At 33.9% G+C, this 20661-nt stretch overlaps 1 protein-coding gene across 6 annotated transcripts in view; it reads left to right on the forward strand.

The window, feature by feature from the left end:
• Positions 1 to 20661, forward strand: part of LOC110826374 (callose synthase 3-like) — a 43745-nt gene that overhangs the window by 13805 nt on the left and 9279 nt on the right. For 5 of the 6 annotated variants that reach the window (XM_088222459.1, XM_088222456.1, XM_088222460.1 and 2 more), the window contains 6 exons: positions 2038 to 2131; positions 2289 to 2399; positions 2501 to 2617; positions 2735 to 2827; positions 7273 to 7364; positions 7640 to 7766. In XM_088222459.1, the coding sequence (XP_088078585.1) occupies positions 2038 to 2131; positions 2289 to 2399; positions 2501 to 2617; positions 2735 to 2827; positions 7273 to 7364; positions 7640 to 7766 (634 nt within the window). The remainder of the gene's footprint in view (positions 1 to 2037; positions 2132 to 2288; positions 2400 to 2500; positions 2618 to 2734; positions 2828 to 7272; positions 7365 to 7639; positions 7767 to 20661) is intronic. The other variant, XM_088222457.1, reaches the window with a different exon arrangement.

Below are 20661 nucleotides of genomic sequence, written 5' to 3' on the forward strand. Positions count from 1 at the left end.
TATCTCAAACCAAATTCCGGACCCGGGTATTACAACACCAACTTGCCCTTGTCCTCCTCTGCCAGTCATTAGTGAGAAAAATTTTTTTGACAATAGTTCAATGAGGCTCGAGGATCTGCACTACCATTATAATGGGGATAATGTCGTTTAGCAATGTGCAAGATTGTGCTTACCCTTTCAAATTGCTTGTGGGATTATGAGGTTGGTTATCCCATGGCGCTAGTAGCTACGAATTTAGAATGCTGCAAAATCCTTCAATCATGAGCCTATGATTTCTCGAGAGATAGCCTTGATTTACATGACTAGTTGTTGGCAATCTTCTTTGTATATTTGGAGGAAAGTGTCAAACTTAAGTTGAGAAGGCCAAGAATCCTCATATAAACTCTTGCTCTGATATCACGTTGTTAAGGTTTTGTGTCTGGGATTGGGTCATAGCTCAAGTTAAAGAGAAGTCTTATAGTAGGTTTGAAGGTTATTTGCCTTGTTGGCCTATGTTTGAGGCTTGTTGGAGAACTAGAGATGAGCACAGGACATGTATGTGTAGGGTTGTCCATCCCCCATACCCGACCCTATATGACAAATATAAATCCATGTCTGTCCCATGTCCAAAGTGAGTAAAAATTTATATACCTGCAACCCATCTCACAGGTAAACTTCATACCTATCATTTGCTTCATTTATCCATTTTTTAATTTAAAAAAAATCTTATAAATAAATTTAAAATTTAATTAAGATATCTTAAATATTAATCAAAATAAAATATAATTTAAAATAATATTTAACATAATTTATTTAACAAGAAATATAAAATAATATTATAAATATAACATTAAAAACTAATTAATTGGAATTTAATTAGTTTGGGTAGAATTAAAAATAAAAATAAAAATACAATTTTATTAATTATGTATATAACAAGGCAGAGTGGGGCGAATGCAATTTGGTATATCATTAAATCTATTTTTCCTGCTATTCGCTTCATTTACCCATTTTTTAATTTAAAAAATCTTATAAATAAATTTAAAATTTAATTAAAATTTTTTAAATATTAATCAAAACAAAAGATAATTTGAAATACTATTTAACATAATTTACTTAACAAGAAATATAAAATGACATTATAAATATATAACATTAAAAACATATTCATCGAAATTTAATTAATTTGGGTTTATTTAAAAAAAAAAATTAATGTGGGTAGAATTAAAAATAAAAATAAAAATTTATTAATTATGTATATAGCAGGGCGGAGCGAGGCGGATGCAATGTGGTATATCATTAAATCTATACTTGTTCCCTACCTATTTTGGGATTATAACTTTCTACCTATACCTGCCTCTATGTCTATCTCTATGCCCATATATATGGAGAACCTCGGGTCTTCGAAGAATCTTCAAATTTTTGAATGAATGTCAGATGATTTTATTGAAGAACCATGCATGGATAGGCCTTCAACGTAATATTTAGGATGAAGGTGAAAATAATAAAATTTCCCATATGGAAAAGGAAATAAATAAATAAAAGAGGAATCATTCGGGAAATTCTTTTTTACATTTAACTAATTAGGTGATGCATACCAATAATGGAAAATAACGTTTTAATCTTGGTTCCTAATAAATTTTGTCTAATTCTATTTGTCCTACGTCATTTGGATCCTAGAGAGAATAGGAATCAGTGCTAGACCTGATTCTTTTCCTATTTTGCTAAAAACTTGCCTTACTTTTGTTCCTGGAGAGAATAGGAATCAGTAGCCGGATTTGATTTTTTCCTATTTTGCTGAAAACTTACCCTGCTCTTGTTTTATCCTTGCCATGCATTCCTCTCAGATTAACCAAATTGGTAGACTGGTCTTCATTGGCAGCCATAACAAAAGTGCTATTATTTGTTATATGTCTGAAGAATTGTCGGAGTATTTGGGAAATCCTATGCACAGACTGCAGGAAAACATTTCTCTGATAGTCCTAATAGTTTATCAAGATTTTGTTGTTATACATCAGTACTTATCTGATTGTCAATTTTTGTTTTCTCTCTTTATAGCACTGAACTGGCCAAGGCTTACCAAACTGTTAACATTCTGTCTGCGGTTTTGAAGGCTGTTAATTTGAAACAATTTACTGAAGTTGATCCTGAGGTGAGTCTTTGGAACATTTGTTCATGTGAGGGAGAATTATAAGGCAGTTATCCTGGTTCATGTCTTCTCTCTTGGGGATAGCATGCAATCAAAGTTTGTTTTACTTTCAAAATTTGAAAATGCTTTTTGTTAATCATTATTCTTTTTTTTTGTGCAGATTTTTGAAGCTCAAAATAAGGTCACAGAGATCACAAGGAATGGTGCTCTTTACAATATTATCCCTCTTGGTCCTGAGAATATTGATGAAGCAATGTCAAAATATCCCGAGGTTGCAAATTTCCTTATTGTCAACGTACTTTTTAATTTCTTTTCTTGTCTTATTAACATTCTTCCGGTATTATTAATCTCTTCCTTTTTTCTTAATTGAAGATCCAAGCAGCTGTTTTTGCCCTTCGTAACACCCGAGGTCTTCCATGGCCCAGGTATCACAAGAACAAAAAAGATGACGATATTCTAGATTGGATTCAGCAAACATTTGGGTTCAAGGTATTGTTAGTTTAAACAAAATTGTATTTCTCTATGTAGCTTTGGTCTTCAAAAACAGCAATTTACTCCCAGACAACATTTCTTTTTCTGATACTCTTACTAAATTTGATTTCTCAGAAGTCTAACGTGGAAAACCAAAGAGGACATCTGATTTTATTACTTGCAAAAATGAACGAGGTGAATAAACAGAATCTTGATCAACAACACAAGGTTTGGTCTGTTACTGCATACTTATTCATATGTTATACTGAAGGAGTAAATATCTTATATTACCGGCTAATGCTAGCTGTATGGATCATACCACTCTAGCAACAAAATATAATATCACGACACAAGCATCTCGGATCTACAATGGGATTGGGATATTTTTATCCTTAGCCCAGTCCTTAGATGCATATTTCACATAATCTTTACATACATATTTCTTTCTTTCTATCCATGAGCAGCACTATGCCCACACTTATTTTTTACGTGTTCCATTTTGGAGGTTGTCTTGTTCTCCGGTTCTGTAATTTTTTTCTCTTATTTTGATAAAGTTTCTTTTCCTATTGAAAAGGAAACTGTAGGAATTCGACTTTTTGTAGAAGTCCGATTCCTAAACATATTAGTATCTTCAGGAGATCTCCCTGTAAAGAAGAATTGTAGTTGACTTCCATAACTAAAAAATCTTTTTCTTATATGAGACTGATTTGTATTTAATTTCCTGCTTAAATTTTTTAATTTTTTCTTGTATATATTTAGATATTGTAAATTAAGTATCATGGACAAAAATTTTAATAAATAGAAAATTTGATTACAAACTTTCGTGGTACTAGAGCAGGATTTTTGAAACTAAAAAAAAAACTCTTTTTTTCTCTCTTATTGATGACCAAATACGAGATGACCATGACAAGAATCAGTGATCTCTCTGAAGTCACATTTCGTTTTGATGAAATTATTTCCATCAAACCACCCGAACTAGAAGCCATTTATATTTTGATCACCAGTCACAAGCTAAGTGGAAGCAACTACATTCAAGGGTTTCAACCAGTCAATGTGTTTATCTACAAAAAGCGAGAGAAGAATACTTCATCAGAGAAGTCACTAACTAAGCGTCAAAGACCCAAATTCTGAACTTGGAAGATTGAGAATATTGTGGCTAATTAAGTCCATGAATAATGATATCAGTGAAAATTGCTTTATGATATGACACATGAAATTTGGGAAGCAGCGAAGGAGTTCTACTCAAGCAAAAAAAAACACATTATAATTTTTTACCTTTGAATCTAGCCTCCACAACCTAAGACTAAGAAATCTATCCGTAACTCAGTATGAAGGTATGCTTATTCGTCGCTGATAACGACTCGATGTGTTTGAGGAACTTGCACAGAACTGTCCAGATGATGCAAAAAGATATAGAGAAATTTTGGAAAGAAAAAGAATTTTTAAATTTTTTATGGGATTTAATAAACATCTAGATGAATTTCAGGAAACAATACTTGGAATAAAACCATTACCTCATACTCGTGAGATATGTTCTGAAGTAAGGAGAGAAGAAAGCAGAAAAAAGGTAATGCTAGGAGATGGATTCAAAATCCTATCACTAAGCAAAACTCTGCCTTGGCTGTTTGGGGCCCTCATCACAATTCAAACAACCGAAAAAGAAAGAGAAGGCTTTGGTGTGATTATTGTAGAAAACCAAGTCATACTCGAGATAATTATTGGAAAATGCATGAAGAACTTGTTGATTTGAAGACTACGAAATCAACCACAAACAAAGAAAGTTAGTGAAATCATGTCCTATTGATGAAAGTTTCTCCATTAAGGAATTAGGCTCATTCAGTAAAGAGCAGATAGAAGCCTCGCAAAAAATATTCCTTTATCAAAATTCCATCAATACCGACATAGAATATGGGACAACAACCAAAAAGGTAATTCCTTTAGTGCTTTTAATGTATTTAAGGAGGTCAAGATATTTGCATCATTGGCTTAAGAGCACTTGACCAAATGACGAGAATTAAAACATTATTCCCTGAATATAATCCATGTAAAGAGAACCTCATCGTAAAAATAGCAGATAGATCTCATTCGAGTTATTGGGATAGGTGATATTCCCATCTCAAATGAGTTAAGCTTAGAGGGAGTACTCCTTATACGTACTTTGGATCGCAACTTGTTAGTAGTAAAGCAAACTTCCAAGATCAAACTATATTGATAAATTTTCCTCAAACTTATGTGAATTTCAGGATGTGGATTCGAGGAGGATGATTGACAATGAATGATAAAATGTACTGCAGGCTCTTTCTCTTCAAGGATAATAGATCTTTTGGAAAACAATCTCATAACACAGTATGTGTTGAGTCTCAAAACAGTCCAACTTAGATAATTTTAGTACAATTATTTTATGGCATCATTGATTGATATACCCAAATTTTATATACCTTCAAATATTGTTTCTTTCCTAATACTTCAAGTGAAGAGAATGAGGCACAACCACCTTATTAGAGTTATAAATCCAATCCGGATCCAGATCCAGCATCAGTGGATACTTAAGGTAATCAAAGTTTAGATCTCTTTCTTAGTAATTTGTATGGTGATAGACTTATTGATTTAAGAAAATAAAAAAGAGCATGCACTAATCATCCAATTCACAATTTTGTTTCATATAAACTGTAATCGTAAAAGAAATCCAAACCTTAGAAAAACTTGAGAAATAGTAGAATTACCACTTAGGAAACACTCAGTCAGCTGAAAATGATTGTAAATATTCACAGTCAAGCATAATGCTGATGATAGTATCAATATGTACAAAGTTTGATTAGTAGCCAAAAACTTTATGAAATCGATTATCAGGAGACATTTGCACCAGTAGCAAAGCTTAAAACAGTCTGGATACCAATATCTCTAGCTGTCAGCCTGGATTGGCTACTATTCCAACTAGATGTGAAGAATGCCTTAATGGTAAACTGGAGGAAGATGTTCATATAGAGATACCACCAGGTTTTGGAAGTCAAATCACTAACTAAACGTTTGCAGACTGAAAAGCCCCTGTATAGAGTCAAACAATCTCTAAGAGCATAATTCAAAAAATTTACTAAGATATTCAAGATGTTTGGATATAATCAATGCTAAACAAATCATACAATGTTTGTCAACCATGATCTTTCAGAAAAAATAGGTAATGTTGATAATATAATAATAATAGAGGATGACACAGAAAATGTTCAAACTAAAAAAGCACTTATCTGAAAAATTTGAGATTAAACCATTCTTTCATGGCTGGGTAGAGGTTGTGCAAGTGTAGGCATGTGGTTTTGGTAGCTGGCGCCTAAGCGGCTTCTTTTGGTTGCTTCTAATCGTGCGGTTTGGGAGTTAGTGCCGACCATGAAGGTTGGCTTGTGGTGGAGATGGCCGTTCTTGTGGTGTCTAGTGGTTGGAGTGTGGCGGTCAGCTATGAAAGCTGGGCCCCCATAGAGTCTTCTTATTTCGGCAATGAAGACCAAATAAAATTTGTAATAAAGGTCTAGGATCTTTTTTGTTTATAATTATGATACCATGTTAAAAATAGTTTAGTGTGTATTTTAGTAAAGATCATAGTGTTATATATATACAGGTTTTCTAAAATAAAAAAGGAAAAGACAATTTATTACATTAACTATTTATAATGTATTTTACTCTAATACTCTTTAATTTAATTACATATGATACACTCTTTTTAACAATACTAAAATTTCTAAAGCCTATTAGAATTTTTTGCCAAACACATTCAAGACTTAGATGTTGGATTAGGCATATTGCTTTAAGCAATAAGGATAATAAACTTGTGGTGGATGTGGATCGTAAAACTATAGAATTGTATGTAAGTAGCTACGTCATGATTCTCAGCCATTTAAAAATATATCCTAAAAGATTATGTAATAGAATTGCATCCTACACCCTTGATCCTTTCACTATTGTTCAATCTATTGGACCTACTCATATGAATATGAATCATGTTTTTAATGTGGAATATTTAACATTTAATCGAGGTATTCTTGAGCGCATTTCTTTCAATTTTTCCTACAAGAAAGCTATGGCTTAAGGTACCTTCTTCTATCGTAACCACAAGAAGATATTGGAGTTATCCTTAGGAATCATTTGCGTCTTCTCCTAATACTGATACTCATTGTTATCTAGTTAAAGGGCATGAACATCCAGATTGTGATACTAGGATTTATCACAATCTTGGATTTCCTGAGCAATTTCATGAACCTGATCTAAATTTCTTTGAATGACACTAACGTTCTACTTATCCATGTCAATTCCAACGAGGGAGAATGATAAAAACCAAAAAAGGAAAATAAATGCTTTGGAAATTTTTATATTAAATAATTAAATTTTAACAATGATATTTGAAGTTATGTTTCTCTGTCTTTTAAGATCTTTCTAAATTCAGGAAATATTTGAAAAATAATAATTGATTATGTTTGGAAAAAAAACTATAAAATGCAAAAACTTTTAATTTGAAGATTATGTTGATTAATTAAATTTTTGTTTTTGTTATTGTAAGTTATAAAAAGTTAAATTGAGTAATTATCTTAGTGATTTCCCTCCCTTTTAGCTGAAAATGAAGAGATTTTTACCAGGTTCATCTTTTTTTTGTAATTGTGACTTCTTTTTGCATACTCCTTTCTCAGTTTGATGATCGTGCCCTGAACACAGTGATGAAGAAAGTTCTAAGGAATTACAGAAAGTGGTGCAAGGACATGGGTCGGAAATCTAGTCTCTGGTCAGAGTCTTTATTTATTTTTTTTAACTAGACTCCTTTATAATGAATGAATGCCTACGTATACCATTTATTTTTCTTATGTAATATTTTTGAAGGAACTGAGTGTAAGATAATCTTTTAAAGATATTTTTGTACACAAGAAATGTGTAATGTTGAATTAGATGAGAAAGAGTCTGCAGTGAAAATCAAGAGCTATTTTAAAGAAAAGGAGATTAAGTTCCAACACTTTCTTTTCATTTAATATTTTAATTCTTCGTAATGCTTACAATTTGCAGGTTGCCAACCATTCAGCAGGAGGTTCAACAACGTAAATTACTGCACTTAAGTCTGATGCTTTTAATATGGGGTGAAGCGTCAGACCTGATATTCATGCCAGAGTTTCTTTGTTATGTGTACCATCATGTAAGTTAGAGATTATTTAATCTTTTTATAGTTGCTTTTGGTTTTATTGATGTTTTACTGTTGATATTAGGCTTTTATAAATGTCTAGTTTTGACTTTGCCCTGTTCTTTCCATTATTGTGAGTGATTCTTGCTTTGAAGTATGACTCTGTATAAAGGAAAGGCATGATTAGAGACCTGTTCCTAGGTCCAGTATGTGAGGATGTAATTCTGGTAGGATGGGATGTTATTATGATATTTAAAATCGTGATTGGAATGAGTTTTAGCAGTTATGGATTTTAGTTTTCACCTAGGTAACCATTGATACTGGTTGATAATGAACCCAACTTGGATATCAGATTTGAGATGATGGTTCCAGTGCCTTTAATCCTTTAGAATGCCCAAGCTTCTAAGCTTAAACTTTCATTTGAAATGGATTCTTTTGTACATCAATTTCTAATGTTTTCTTCCCGTCCCATCAGACTTGACATTCATGCCAAAGTTCCTTTGTTGGGTATCATTATCTAAGTTTCAAGATTGTTTAATCTCTTTATAGCTGTTTGTGATTGTATTTGATGTTTTAGTGTTGATATTAGGCTTCTAGAAATGTGTATGTTCAATCTTGCCCCTTTCCCCTTCCATTGTTGAGAGAATCAATCTGGTGTATCAATCTGTATAATGAAAGGCATGATTTGTGAGAACCAATGTGCCTGGTACGAGGGAATGTTATTTTACTATTTAAAGTCGTGATTGGAATGAGTTTAGCTATTATGGATTTTAGTTTTAACCTAAGTAACTGCTGATCTTGGTTGATAAAGAACATAACTGGAATATCATATTCAAGGTGATGGTGCCAGTTCCTGTAGTTATGTAGCATGTACAAGTTTTTAAATTTTCTTTTGTGGGTCATTTAAAAATTTTTTCTTCTCTCTGTGGCTTTAGACTTGATATTCATGCCAAATTTCCTTTTGTTATGTGTTTAGGATGAAGTTTTGAGAATGTTTAATCTTCTTGTAGCTGCTTCTGGTTGTATTAATGCTTTACCATTGATATTAGGCTCCAATTTTTGTGTACTCTCTTTCTTTCCATTGTTGTGAAAAATTCTCGATTCAAGGTATGAACACCTATAAATTTTTTCATAAAAGATGAAGATTTATTAAGATAAGAGGAGAAAAATACAATAAAAGGAGGGTAGGACGTCCTCCTAGAGGATACAATCTATAATGAGGAAAAGAATTATAGAGGTGTAATACATAAAGAATATGAGAACTTAAGAGCCAAAAGTAATAATCTCCCAATTCAAATGGAGGTCGGAAATTGCTAGATCTGAGAAGTTTCCATGCCCCTTGACTCATAATGATGCCAAAAAAGTCACTCTTTTCCATAGCTCAAAGAACGACAACATACATCCGTTTTCAAAATTTTTCCAATTTTGTGCAAGTCATGTGGTCCATAGACTAGCAAAGATAGCCCTTCGTGGCGAAGGTTTTGCTCGCTTTCTCACTCCATCATCTTTGATGTACACCCTTAAAAGCTGTCAACTGTTGGAGGTGTGACCCACTTTATGCCAAAGGGACTCAACATTATTGTCTAAATCTTCCAAGCAATCTCGCAACAAAGAAATAAATGGAAGTGTGTTTCTCCTCTTTTAAAGCATATAATGCAAATGTTTTGAGATAGATTTGTAGTATCTCATTTACAATCTCCTTAGTTGTTGAGCTTTTGATACATGGATGTCCACATAAATATTGGCAAATATGAAATTGGCTAGAAGTTTGGTGTTTAATGAAGTCATCAAAGCAAGATTTGCAAGTGTGTGCCCACGATAGATTTGAAGACTAGTTCTAGTGTCACAATAAGAAGAAATGTCAATGGGTTCTAAGTGGCCAGAAGATTTTTCATACCAAGGATCTTTCTGTCTAATAGATTACGACTGAAATAAAAATTCAAGCAATACTCCCATCACTGTTTAAAATAAATTTAGCGATTCGAGTGTTATGTCTTGAAGTTAGGTAAGGGGAATTATGTGGCTAAAGGTTGTTCTCCCATGCAGGTGTCTTCCAAAGTGTCACTCTAGATCCATCTCCTACTTGGAGTCATGTAAGGGGAAGGAACAATAGAAGTACTTGGGAGAGGGCTTTTTAAGGACTATGGTGCAATACGAATCTTGTTGGGGCATCCATTATGTCCCTTCCACTCATAGATATTTTTAATCACTCTGTGTTACAAAGAGTTTGGTTTCCAATGGAAGCGCTAAAGCTATTTAACCAATAAAGATAAGTTTTCAGATTCCTAATTCTCAATCCTTCTAAGGTCTTGGATTGGCAACAAACATCGCAACTAACTAAATGGTCTTGGTTTTCCTTCCTCACTCCTACCCATAAAAATCTCCTCATGCATCACTCCAATCTCTTTGTAACGCCTATGGGTATCTGAAACGAGGATAAGAAATAGAGTGGTATAGTTGATAGGCTTACCTGGATCAAAGTAACCCTACCTCTTAAAAAAAATTCCCCTTTCTAACTACTTAATCTTCTCGCCACTTTATTCTCAACCACCTCGCAAAATGATTTGATCCTTGGTTTGCCTCCCAAAGGGACTCCCGAATAAATCAAGGTTAATCACTCTTGGTGCATCCTATTGACTCTATTAGACTCACCCATGGTTGCATCATCCTCTTTAATTCATGTGAGACTACTCTTCTCCAAATTTATGTTCAATCTTGAGATCTGTTCAAATACTTGAATAAAAGTAATCACGTTTCTAAGTGACCTATTATCATATTGCAAGAATAGGAATGCGTGATCAACAAATTATAGATGTGATACCTACACCTTGTCATTTTCAACTGTTAATCCCCTAATCTTGTCTTTCTTCATTGCTCTAATCATTTAGTTAGTGCATCTACCACTAAGGTAAAGAGAAATGGAGAGAGGGGGACCTTTTGCCTTAAACCTCTCGATGCCTGGAATCACTCTTGGGCTACCATTAACAAGTACCATGAAAGAGATTGATTATAGGCAAACCTGAATCCACCTTCCCCATCTTATCCCAAAACCCTTTTGATCCGTAACTCCATCTAGAAATCTCCATTAAACATTATCATAGGCCTTCACAAAATCCAATTTAAAATCAATCCTTTTTCTTTGACCAGCATATAAAATCCACTACTTCATTTGTTACTAAAGATGCATGAAGAATTTGTCTACCTCCTACAAAGACACTTTGGGTTAGTGAAATTGTGTCATCCAACATGTCACTAATCCGTAGTAAGAGTACCTTAGTGATGATTTTGTACACACTTGTCATCAAACTTATCGGTGATAGTTAGAAACCTTCATAGACTTGTCCTATTTAGGAATTAAAGTAATAAAAATATAATTAATATTCTTGCAGGTAGTGGCATTTGAATAGAATTCATTAAAGACTCTAAGCAAGTTGGTTTTTACTATTTCCGAAGAAGCCCCAAGCTGTCTGCCTTATTTCCTCCTCATCAAATGGTCTTTCCGACCAATTTGTATTATGTCTATAATGGGTGCTCAATCGATACCCTAAAAGGAAGGCCCCTGTTCCACCTCTTCGGTGTGCAAGTTGCAAAAATATGAGTGTTGGGAAACATTAATAACCTGGCATGTGTTTTGTGCCTTAAGGGCGGAAAAACTCATTCTCATTCTTTCTACATTGTGAAATGGCATGGAAAATATTGTCAGGCTCTTTTAACACTTTTAACCTAGCATGGGTGACTCCACTTACGTTGAATTATTTCATCAGTACAAATTTGAAAAATTTTGGGGTTAATATAAAAAGCCAAACCATTGAGGTAGGGAGCATTGTTTTATGATCTTTAGACAATTTCGAAAGAAAGAAATTAGCAAATTTTTGAATACCGTTATCTGCAAGATTACCTCATATGTTGAGAAGATGACATTTCTAGCTTCCCATTAGGTCAAGGCTCATGGGAAATATTTTGACATCTCCCTCACTATAGGAGCTGGAATGCTATATTCATGTGATTTGTTCGCTACTATGTGTTTTCTTTTTGTATTTTTTGTTTTGATTTCTTTTTTTTTTCAGCTAAATATCTTATCACTCGGTTTGTAATGCTTGCCTCCTTAACTTTGTATGATTTCTTTTTCCATCAAAAAGAGAAAAAATTTCTCTTTTCAGCCTCCGCTTTCTCTCAACTAACCTTTATCAAGCTCCACTTCTTTTATTATATTCTTCCTTTTGCGTGCATTGATCACTCTATGGTGCAATAGTATCCCCCTCCTTCACCCATTTGATTTTTTTCCTTTTTGTCTCCAATTTCTCTCCTCTCAACAATATATCTTCTAACTCATTTTTGTAGTTTTATTAACTTTCCTATTGGTTTTTGGATTTAGTGGACTCTGCTTCAAGTTTATCTAAATCCTTCATGTCCTTAAGTATTCCTGTCTTTCTTAAGTAGACATTCCCCTGCACCTCCTTGTTCCATGATTTCAATTTCTTTTTCAAGTTCTTTGCTCTCCCCATGCATTTGTGTTCCTCTCACCCATCTTTACTACCTTCCTGCCACCACTCTCTCACTGTTGACCCAAACTCCGGATGTTGTAACCGCATATTCTCAAACTGTTAAAAGGTAAGATCCCATCTAATACGCTAAGATTCAAACACAAATTTGATATAGGCTGTGGGAGGATTTCTTGTATTATATTAGAAAGCTATCCTCTCAGTGTCTAGAGATTAAAAACCGGTCTAAAGTTGATGAGATTGTCTCTTACCTATCAACTAATAATGTTAATTGGCTATTTGCTGAAGAATGTCTTGCAACTAAAAGTTTCTCTGTGAAAACTGAAGATTTTTAGAGAAAAAATAATAATTTTATTTTTCACATTTTAGCTTGTTACACTTGTGATATTTATAGAATTATTAATTTATTAGATAAAGAAATTATTATTATACTAGAATACTAATTACATGAGATTGTTATTCTAATTGAATTTTAATTACATCATCTTAATTAATTAAATAATAAAATATTATATTCAACACCTTCTTTAAGTTTGTGTAGAGATATCGCACATATCCAACTTGCAAACTAAGTTGTAAATGCGAGGTGTGCGCGCGAGGAAGAGTTGAAAAAGGATGAGAAAAGGCTGGTTGGAATAACTTGCATGCAAAAGAAGCATATCTGCGCCGGATTGTGAAACTAGAGGCAGATGCATGCAAAAGATTCAAAAAAAGGGTTTGAAAAGGTTAGTCAAAAGGGTTTCTGCGCGGAGGTCTAGTTGCAAAATCAGAGATGGCATGTGCAGAGGAGCCAGAAAAAGGATCAAAAAAGGCTGGTTGGAAATGCTCATACGCAAAAGAAGCCGATCTGTGCTGGATTGCGAAACTAGAGGTAGACGCGTGCAAAAGAGCCAAAAAAAGTGTCAGGAAAGGCTGGTCAAAAGGGCTCGCGCGCGAAGAAAGCCTAGTCGCAAAATTAAATATGGCTACACGCAGAGGAGTCATAAAAAAGGACCAGAAAAACTTGGTTGGAGCGGCTCACGCGCGGAGGAAGCAGATTTGTAACAATGCAGCGAGTCCGCTCAAAACGGTTTGAAGTCGGCTCAAAATAACTTGAAGTCAACTCAGACGGCTCGGCTCAGGAAACAACTCAGCTCAGGCTCATCTTCTCCGGACATATCTTTGAACGTGCATAGAAAAACGGAATGACACGACCTTTATACCAGCACTAGTGGAGGTACGACTGTACTTTTTTACCAAAGCCTGTAAATATGTAGTTGCTTTTTTTACCCACGCTTGTGGATTTGTAGCTAGACTTTTTTACCAGCGCTGACGGATGTTTTGCTGGACCTCTTTACCTGCGCCTATGGATGTACAGCTACACTTTTTTACCAGCACTTGTGGATTTACAGCTGCACTTTTTACCAGTGCCTGTTGATGTACGACTGCTCCTTTTTACAAACGTTTGCTGATGTGCGCCTACATTTCTTCCCTTTTTTTTTTCTTCAACCCATTTTGCTAGTTTTGAGTTTTGAAAAAAAATTTGAAATTAGAACCCTAAAATAGTTTTATTTTGTCTTTGATACCATGAAGATATTTGGAGAAAAATAATAATTTTATTTCTCATCTTTAAGTTATTATATATAGGGTATTTATAAAATTCTTAACTTATTAAATAAGAAAATTATTATTATATTAGAATTCTAATTATTTGAAATTATTATTCTAATAAAATTTTAATTACATCATTTTAATTAATTAAATAATAAATTAATAAAATATCATATTCAACAAAAACATTAAATATTTTATCAATGTGATCATTCTATTTGCCCCATACCTCTCATGTAGAAACCTACAATTGTTAAAATTCTCCCTAGACACTAAAACAGCATTACAAAAGTTTGACAAATAGTACGATTCTTCCCATAATAACTTTAAAATTCTCCCCAAACACCAAAATTTGATTGCAAATGTCTGACAAATAGTGCGATTCCTCCCATAATAATCTTAAAGTCTATATCTTGTTGGCTCATTTACAATGGTGAACCACTAACTTCCCTGTCTTTTTACATTTAGAAGCACTAATAATGAAAGGGTTTCCTCATGTGCATCCACTCTTGATGGGAAGATCACTCACTCGTTGATATGACTTTCTGTCACACCTCATACTAGAATAGTGTTGATCTCTTCTTTTTCCATTTCCTAAATCATTACAATGTTAGTACTTGCGCTCATTAAAACCTCGTTTTTTGTCCTCTTTACTGCACTACCTAGTCCATTAACATTCCAACTTACCACTTATGGACAGTTCGAAGACCCATATGCATCACTTATTCCACCTAGACCTCTTTTATGCACTAAATTCCCAAGCTCCGTCACCATATGTTTTTTTTTCTATACATAAGTCTTGGATAATACCATCAGCCTTGACTCCCTCCACTGTCCATCAGAATTGGTTTTATGGCAATGGTACTTCCCAATGATATCGTGCTCTTCCAAGTCATAGGTTGATTTTCATATTCATGTTTGTGATATGGAACAGGTAGAATGCATTTGCCTAATGATGTCGTATCATCATTGGTCCTTGTCAACATAGAATAAGAGCGAGTTAGGAAAAGTATGTAGGTTAAAATAGTTACTAGAAGACCTGCAGTTTATTGCCTCAGTGTTAGGGTCATACATTGTTTCCTTCTGTGGTGTTGTGCATTTATTTGGATTGCCATGCAGCTCTAACCCATCACTTTTGCCCTTACCTTGTCCTATTTATGCTATTTTGTCCGCACACAGAATGAGCCTTCTCTTGGCCAAGCTCTTCCTCATATTCTTTCTCTTCCTATGCAATTGACATTTCATAAGAAGATTCTATAATTCCATTTCAAAATCTCTCAGTAGCTTCTCTACTTTCTCCAACTGCTTTTTCCTTGTATTACAAGATTATAGAATATTCTCGTGTATGCATGATTCTCTTGTGTATAATAACATGATTACCTTTCCATATATATTAACATAATTAAACCGGAAATTAATAGGGTAATTTATGTTGGTTACCATATATAAATTCATCTGTATGTATATATACCCAAACCCTATTGAAATAAATAATAAGAGATATTCGTATATTTTTCTAATCTTTTGCATGGTATGAGAGTTACGGTTAGGGTTTGAGAGGTCATATTAGATTAGACTAAAAGAGGAATGAACAACCCAATTGCGGAGCTGCTAGCAGTTGATAGAAGCAACCTCCAACTAGTTCAGTGTGCGGCCAATAGAGTGGTGAAGTGGAAGAAGCCAAATCGATGTGAAATCAAATCTACGTGGCGATCTTCTGTGCGCATCTGGAGCCAAAGGATGAGCAACGGCCATGCAAAGACAAAAGCCAAAAAAAACATTGCTTGATCGGTTCTGAGCGCAAAACTAAAAGGATGGTGAACAGGAAGCTTAGGTGGAGGCAAATCGTGCCACAACCAGATTTCGTGGGGTTTTTGAACATGATTTTGCGAAATTCATTCCGAATTTGGGTGCACCACAAGTTTTTGGTATTTTTGGTCAAAGGGATGTCACTTGGTGGTTTCTGGTGGCGTCACATGTATTTCCATCGGTGGTGCATACGACAACGCTTGGTCCTCGGTGATAGTGGTGAGGTTTTGGTGGTTCTAGTGGCAGCCATACGTGAAGAGATACTCTATTTACGTCTGAATTTTTGGTTTATTTGTAATATTTTTCATGTATCTCTAACCGTTGTATTTTGGGTGTTTTGTGCGATATTTTATAATTCTTGAGTCAAAATGGGTGATAACAAATTCTTTGTGAGTGAGGTAGTCTCAGCTTTGGCAAAAATTACTGAACATAAATTGAATTATACCAATTATTTGGAGTGGAGCAAGACTATTAGGGTCTATCTGCACAATATTGATAAAGATAATTACTTGGCTAAGAAATTATGCACGGTTCTTTATGTAATTAGAAATTCAATTGATAGTGACGTAATTGACTTAATTAATCACTGTGGGTTTATTAAAAAACTAATGAATTATATAGAATTTTTGTATTTAGACAAATGAAATATGTCTCACATGTATGATGTTTGTAATGCCTTCTACCATACTGAGAAGGAAGCCAAATCTCTACAGCTTAATTTATGGAATTCAAGAAGACATATGAGGAGCTTAATGCACTTTTGCCATTCAATGCTGACATCATGGTACAACAAATTTAGAGAAGGCCGATGGTCATAATGAGTTTCTTGGATGGTCTTCCATATGAATTTGAGACTGTCAAGTCTCAGATTCTATCCGATTTCGAGATCATCTCTTTTTAAGAAGTTTTTAGCAGGGTGTTGTGCACAGAGAATACTACACCCAATCAGTATACCAATGTTTTGTTGTCAAAGGAAGAGGAAGAAATAATAACATGAGTGGAAACAAAGGAATGGATAATCGGAATAAGCAATATTGTTTGCTCTTGTTGTCGTGAGTAAGGACATATAAAATAGCAGTAATAAAAATTACAGAATCGAAATCGGAGAACACAAACTGCTAATAGTGCTGCTGCTACTGCTAGCTCTTCATATGAGAAAATTATTATGGTTCTAACAGCTGAATATGCAAAATTCTTTAAGTTTCAAGAATTTTTAAAAGAATGTACAGCAGTTACTTCTCCTGTTGAATCAGGTAAAGGATCTCCTATCTTCTACTCAAATAAATGGGTGATTGATTCTGGTACTATAGATTACATAACAGATAACTCTAATATTTTTTTTAGCTTTTAATTACACAATGTACATTCTTCTGTAACTATTGTTGATGGGTCAACTTATAAATTTGTGAGTTATGGGACTATAAAACCAACTTCTTCCATTACCCTATCATTTGTATTAAGTTTGCCTAAACTCGTTTTCAATTTCATTTATGTGAGTAAACTTACTAAAGATCGCAATTGTTGTATTTCATTTGTTTCTGATCATTGTTTTTTTTTAAATTTTATGACAAAACAGATTATTGATAAAGAACATGTATTAAAAGGTCTCTACATTTTTTATACTTGGATGTCTCGATCAATTTTCTACTCTGATGTCATTTCTCCATTTAAAGCACATTGTTAATTGGACATCCATCTCTTACTGTGTTGAAGAAGTTATGTCTCCAATTTCATGATACACCTTCATTAATTTATGAGTCATGTCGATTTTGCAAAATATCATCGTAACTCATCAAGTCTAAGAATTAATAAACAAGCTGAGTCTGCTTTTGAATTAGTTCATCTTAATATTTGGGTTCCTTGTTATGTTATGTCTAAAATATGGTTTAAGTATTTTGTTACTTTTGTAAATAATTTTTTCAAATGATTTGCATATAATTTATGAAAAATCGTTCTAAAATGTTTGTTCATTTTTGTGCTTTTCATGCAAAAATCAAAACCCGATTTAACGCTTTTATACATGTGCTAAGAAGTGGTAATGCAAAAAAAATATGTCAGACTCATTTTAGAATTATATCACTCAACAAAAGATTCTTCAACAGTCTTCTTGTGTTAATACACCATCTCAAAACGGGATTGTTGAGAAAAAGAACAGACATTTATTTGAGATTGCTCAAGCCTTTTTGTTACAGACACATGTCCCTAAGCAATCCTGGGTCGATGCTGTTTACACAGTTTGCTTCTTAATTAATCGTTTACCATATAAAATACTTAAAGGTGATGTTTTTTACAGTGTTTTTTCTTCCAAATAAGTCATTGTTTTCGGTGCAACCACGGGTATTTGGTAACACTTGTTATGTTTGAGATGTGTGGCTTGATATTACCAAGTTGGACACTAAGGCCTTGAAGTATGTCTTCTTGGGATATTCTTGCCTCCAAAAGGGACATTAATGTTACTATCTAGATCTCAATAAATATTTGGTATCAACCGATGTAAATTTTTCAGATAATATACCGTTCTTCTCCTTACTGTTCAGTTCTATAAACTAGGTGGATGACGATGAGTGACTCTTATATAGGCTCTTGCGCAGTACCTCTACTGAGCAATCAGATAATGGTGTTTCTCTCAATATGTCTACTGTTGAGTAAACTGATGATAGTGTGCCTCCAACTCAAAAATAACCACCAATAGTTCGTGTTTATTCCAGAAGATAAGAGATTAATGATACATCTCCTGCATCAGTTTCTTCGTCATTTTATCCTTCCCCATATAACCTTGATTTTCATATAAGTTTTCGTAAAAGTACATGTCAATGCACTATTCCTAACTCTAATTATCTCATTGTTAATTTTATTTCATATGATCACTTGTCTCCTTCGGTTAGTTCTTTAATTGCCTCTATAGATTCAACTTCTATATTAAAGGCAGTTAAGGAGGCTCTGAATTACCGTGGTTGGCATAATGCAATGCTTGAGGAAATTAATGCTTTTGATGAAAATTATACTTGAGATTTGGTGAATTTACCCAAAGGTAGAAAGACTAGCGAGACTTAAAGTTAGATTGGTAGCGAAAGGCTATGCTTAGATTTATGTGGTAGATTATTCTAATACATTCTTTTCTTTGACTAAACTTACCTTTATCTGTTATCTCTATTGCAGCCTCCCGAAATTGGCCTTTATACTAGTTAGACACTAAGAATGCATTTTCTCATGGTGATCTATTAGAAGAAGTGTACATACAGCAACCAACTGGATTTGTTGCTCAGAGGGAGCATGAGAAAGTCTGTCATTTTAATAAATCTTTATATGGTTTAAAGCAGAATCCTCGTGTGTGGTTTGATAAGTTTAGTTAAGTAGTTTTAGAGTTTCAATTGAAGAGGAGCAAGTGTGATCATTCGGTCTTCTATAGACAATTAACAACTGGTATTATATTTCTTGTTGTTTATGTTGATGATGTTATTATACATGAGATGATCATGCAAGAATATCTTCTCTCAAGTCATTCTTTCATGCCAAGTTTCACACCAAAGGGTTGGGGTAGCTAAAATATTTCTTGAGAGTTGAAGTAACAAGAAATAAGAAAGAAATTTTTCTTATCTCAGAGGAAGTATGTACTTAATCCACTTGCAGAAACCACAAAACTAAGACGTAAGTCATGCAATATACTAACAGTGCCAAATGTACTTTTTATAAAAGATGACGGTGATCTCCTTGATGATCTAGAAAAATACAAGCGACTAGTTGGGAAATTGAACTATCTCACTGTGACTCACCCAGATATTGTATATCATGTCAGTGTTGTTTGTTAATTTATGTTTGCACCTACAATCAAATACTGGGAGGTTTTGGAACATATTTTGTACTAAAAATGTACTTCAGAACTTGACATATTGTTTAGCAATTGTGAGCACACTCACATTGAATACTTTATAGATGCTGATTGGGCTGGATCTAAAATTGATAAATGGTCCACTATGTGCTATTGTATTTTTGTTGGTGGGAACCTTGTATCATGGAGAAGTAAGAAACAAACAGTTGTGTCTTAGTCCAGTGCAGAGTGCAAATATGGAGTTATGACCCAGTTCACATGCACAATCTTATGGATAATTCACCTTTTAGCTGAAGTGGGTTTGAAGTCCATATTACCTGCAAAACTCTGGTGCAATAATCAGATTGCATTTCATATTGCCTCAAATCTGGTGTATCATAAGAGAACCAAATATATTAAGATTGATTGTCACTTCATCCATGAGAAGATTCAAGAAAACTTAATATTTACTGGATATGTGAAGACAGGGGAACAATTGAGTGATATATTCACAAAACATCTAAATAGAAATCGGACTGAGTATCTTTGTAACAAGTTGGTCATGATTAATATTTAAATTCTAGTTTGAGAGGGAGTGTTATAAGATTATAGAATATTCTCGTGTATAATATAATAGCACGATTACTTTTTCGTTTATATTAACATAATTAGGCAGTAAATTAATGAGGTAATTTATGTTTATTACCATATATGAATCCATTTATATGTTTATATACCCGAACCATATTGGAGTGAATAACAAGAAATATTCATATATTTTCCCAACCTTTTACATATATTGTCTTAACTTTTTACAGTCTGCAAAATCTGGCTCTCCACCTCAGATTTTCCTCTACTTTGCTGCACTACAGGAGGGGAAGAGTTAGGGTTCTGTTCTGCCTTAGGGGAGATTGTCTTATCTGGCTACGCCACCGCAAGGGAGGAGGGAGGGTGATGACGATGGTCTTCAATCTTCCTCTGTCCGGTGGCACCGCTACTTCATCTTTGATCAATTTCGGTTTAGAAGCCAGCTCAGAGTCAGGCTCAATCACAGGTTTGGCAGGGCTGGGGTTGGTTCACCTGTTGGCGTCTCCAAACCCTAGCTTGTTGGGCTTTCGGCCTGATATGGTGTTAGGGATCCTAAACACCAAAATAATAATGATAGTAATTATTAATAATCGTCATTTTTATTTTTGTTATT

This window comes from Carica papaya, chromosome 6, assembly GCF_054855325.1.
Source record: "Carica papaya isolate Zhongbai chromosome 6, ASM5485532v1, whole genome shotgun sequence".
NCBI lineage: Eukaryota > Viridiplantae > Streptophyta > Magnoliopsida > Brassicales > Caricaceae > Carica > Carica papaya.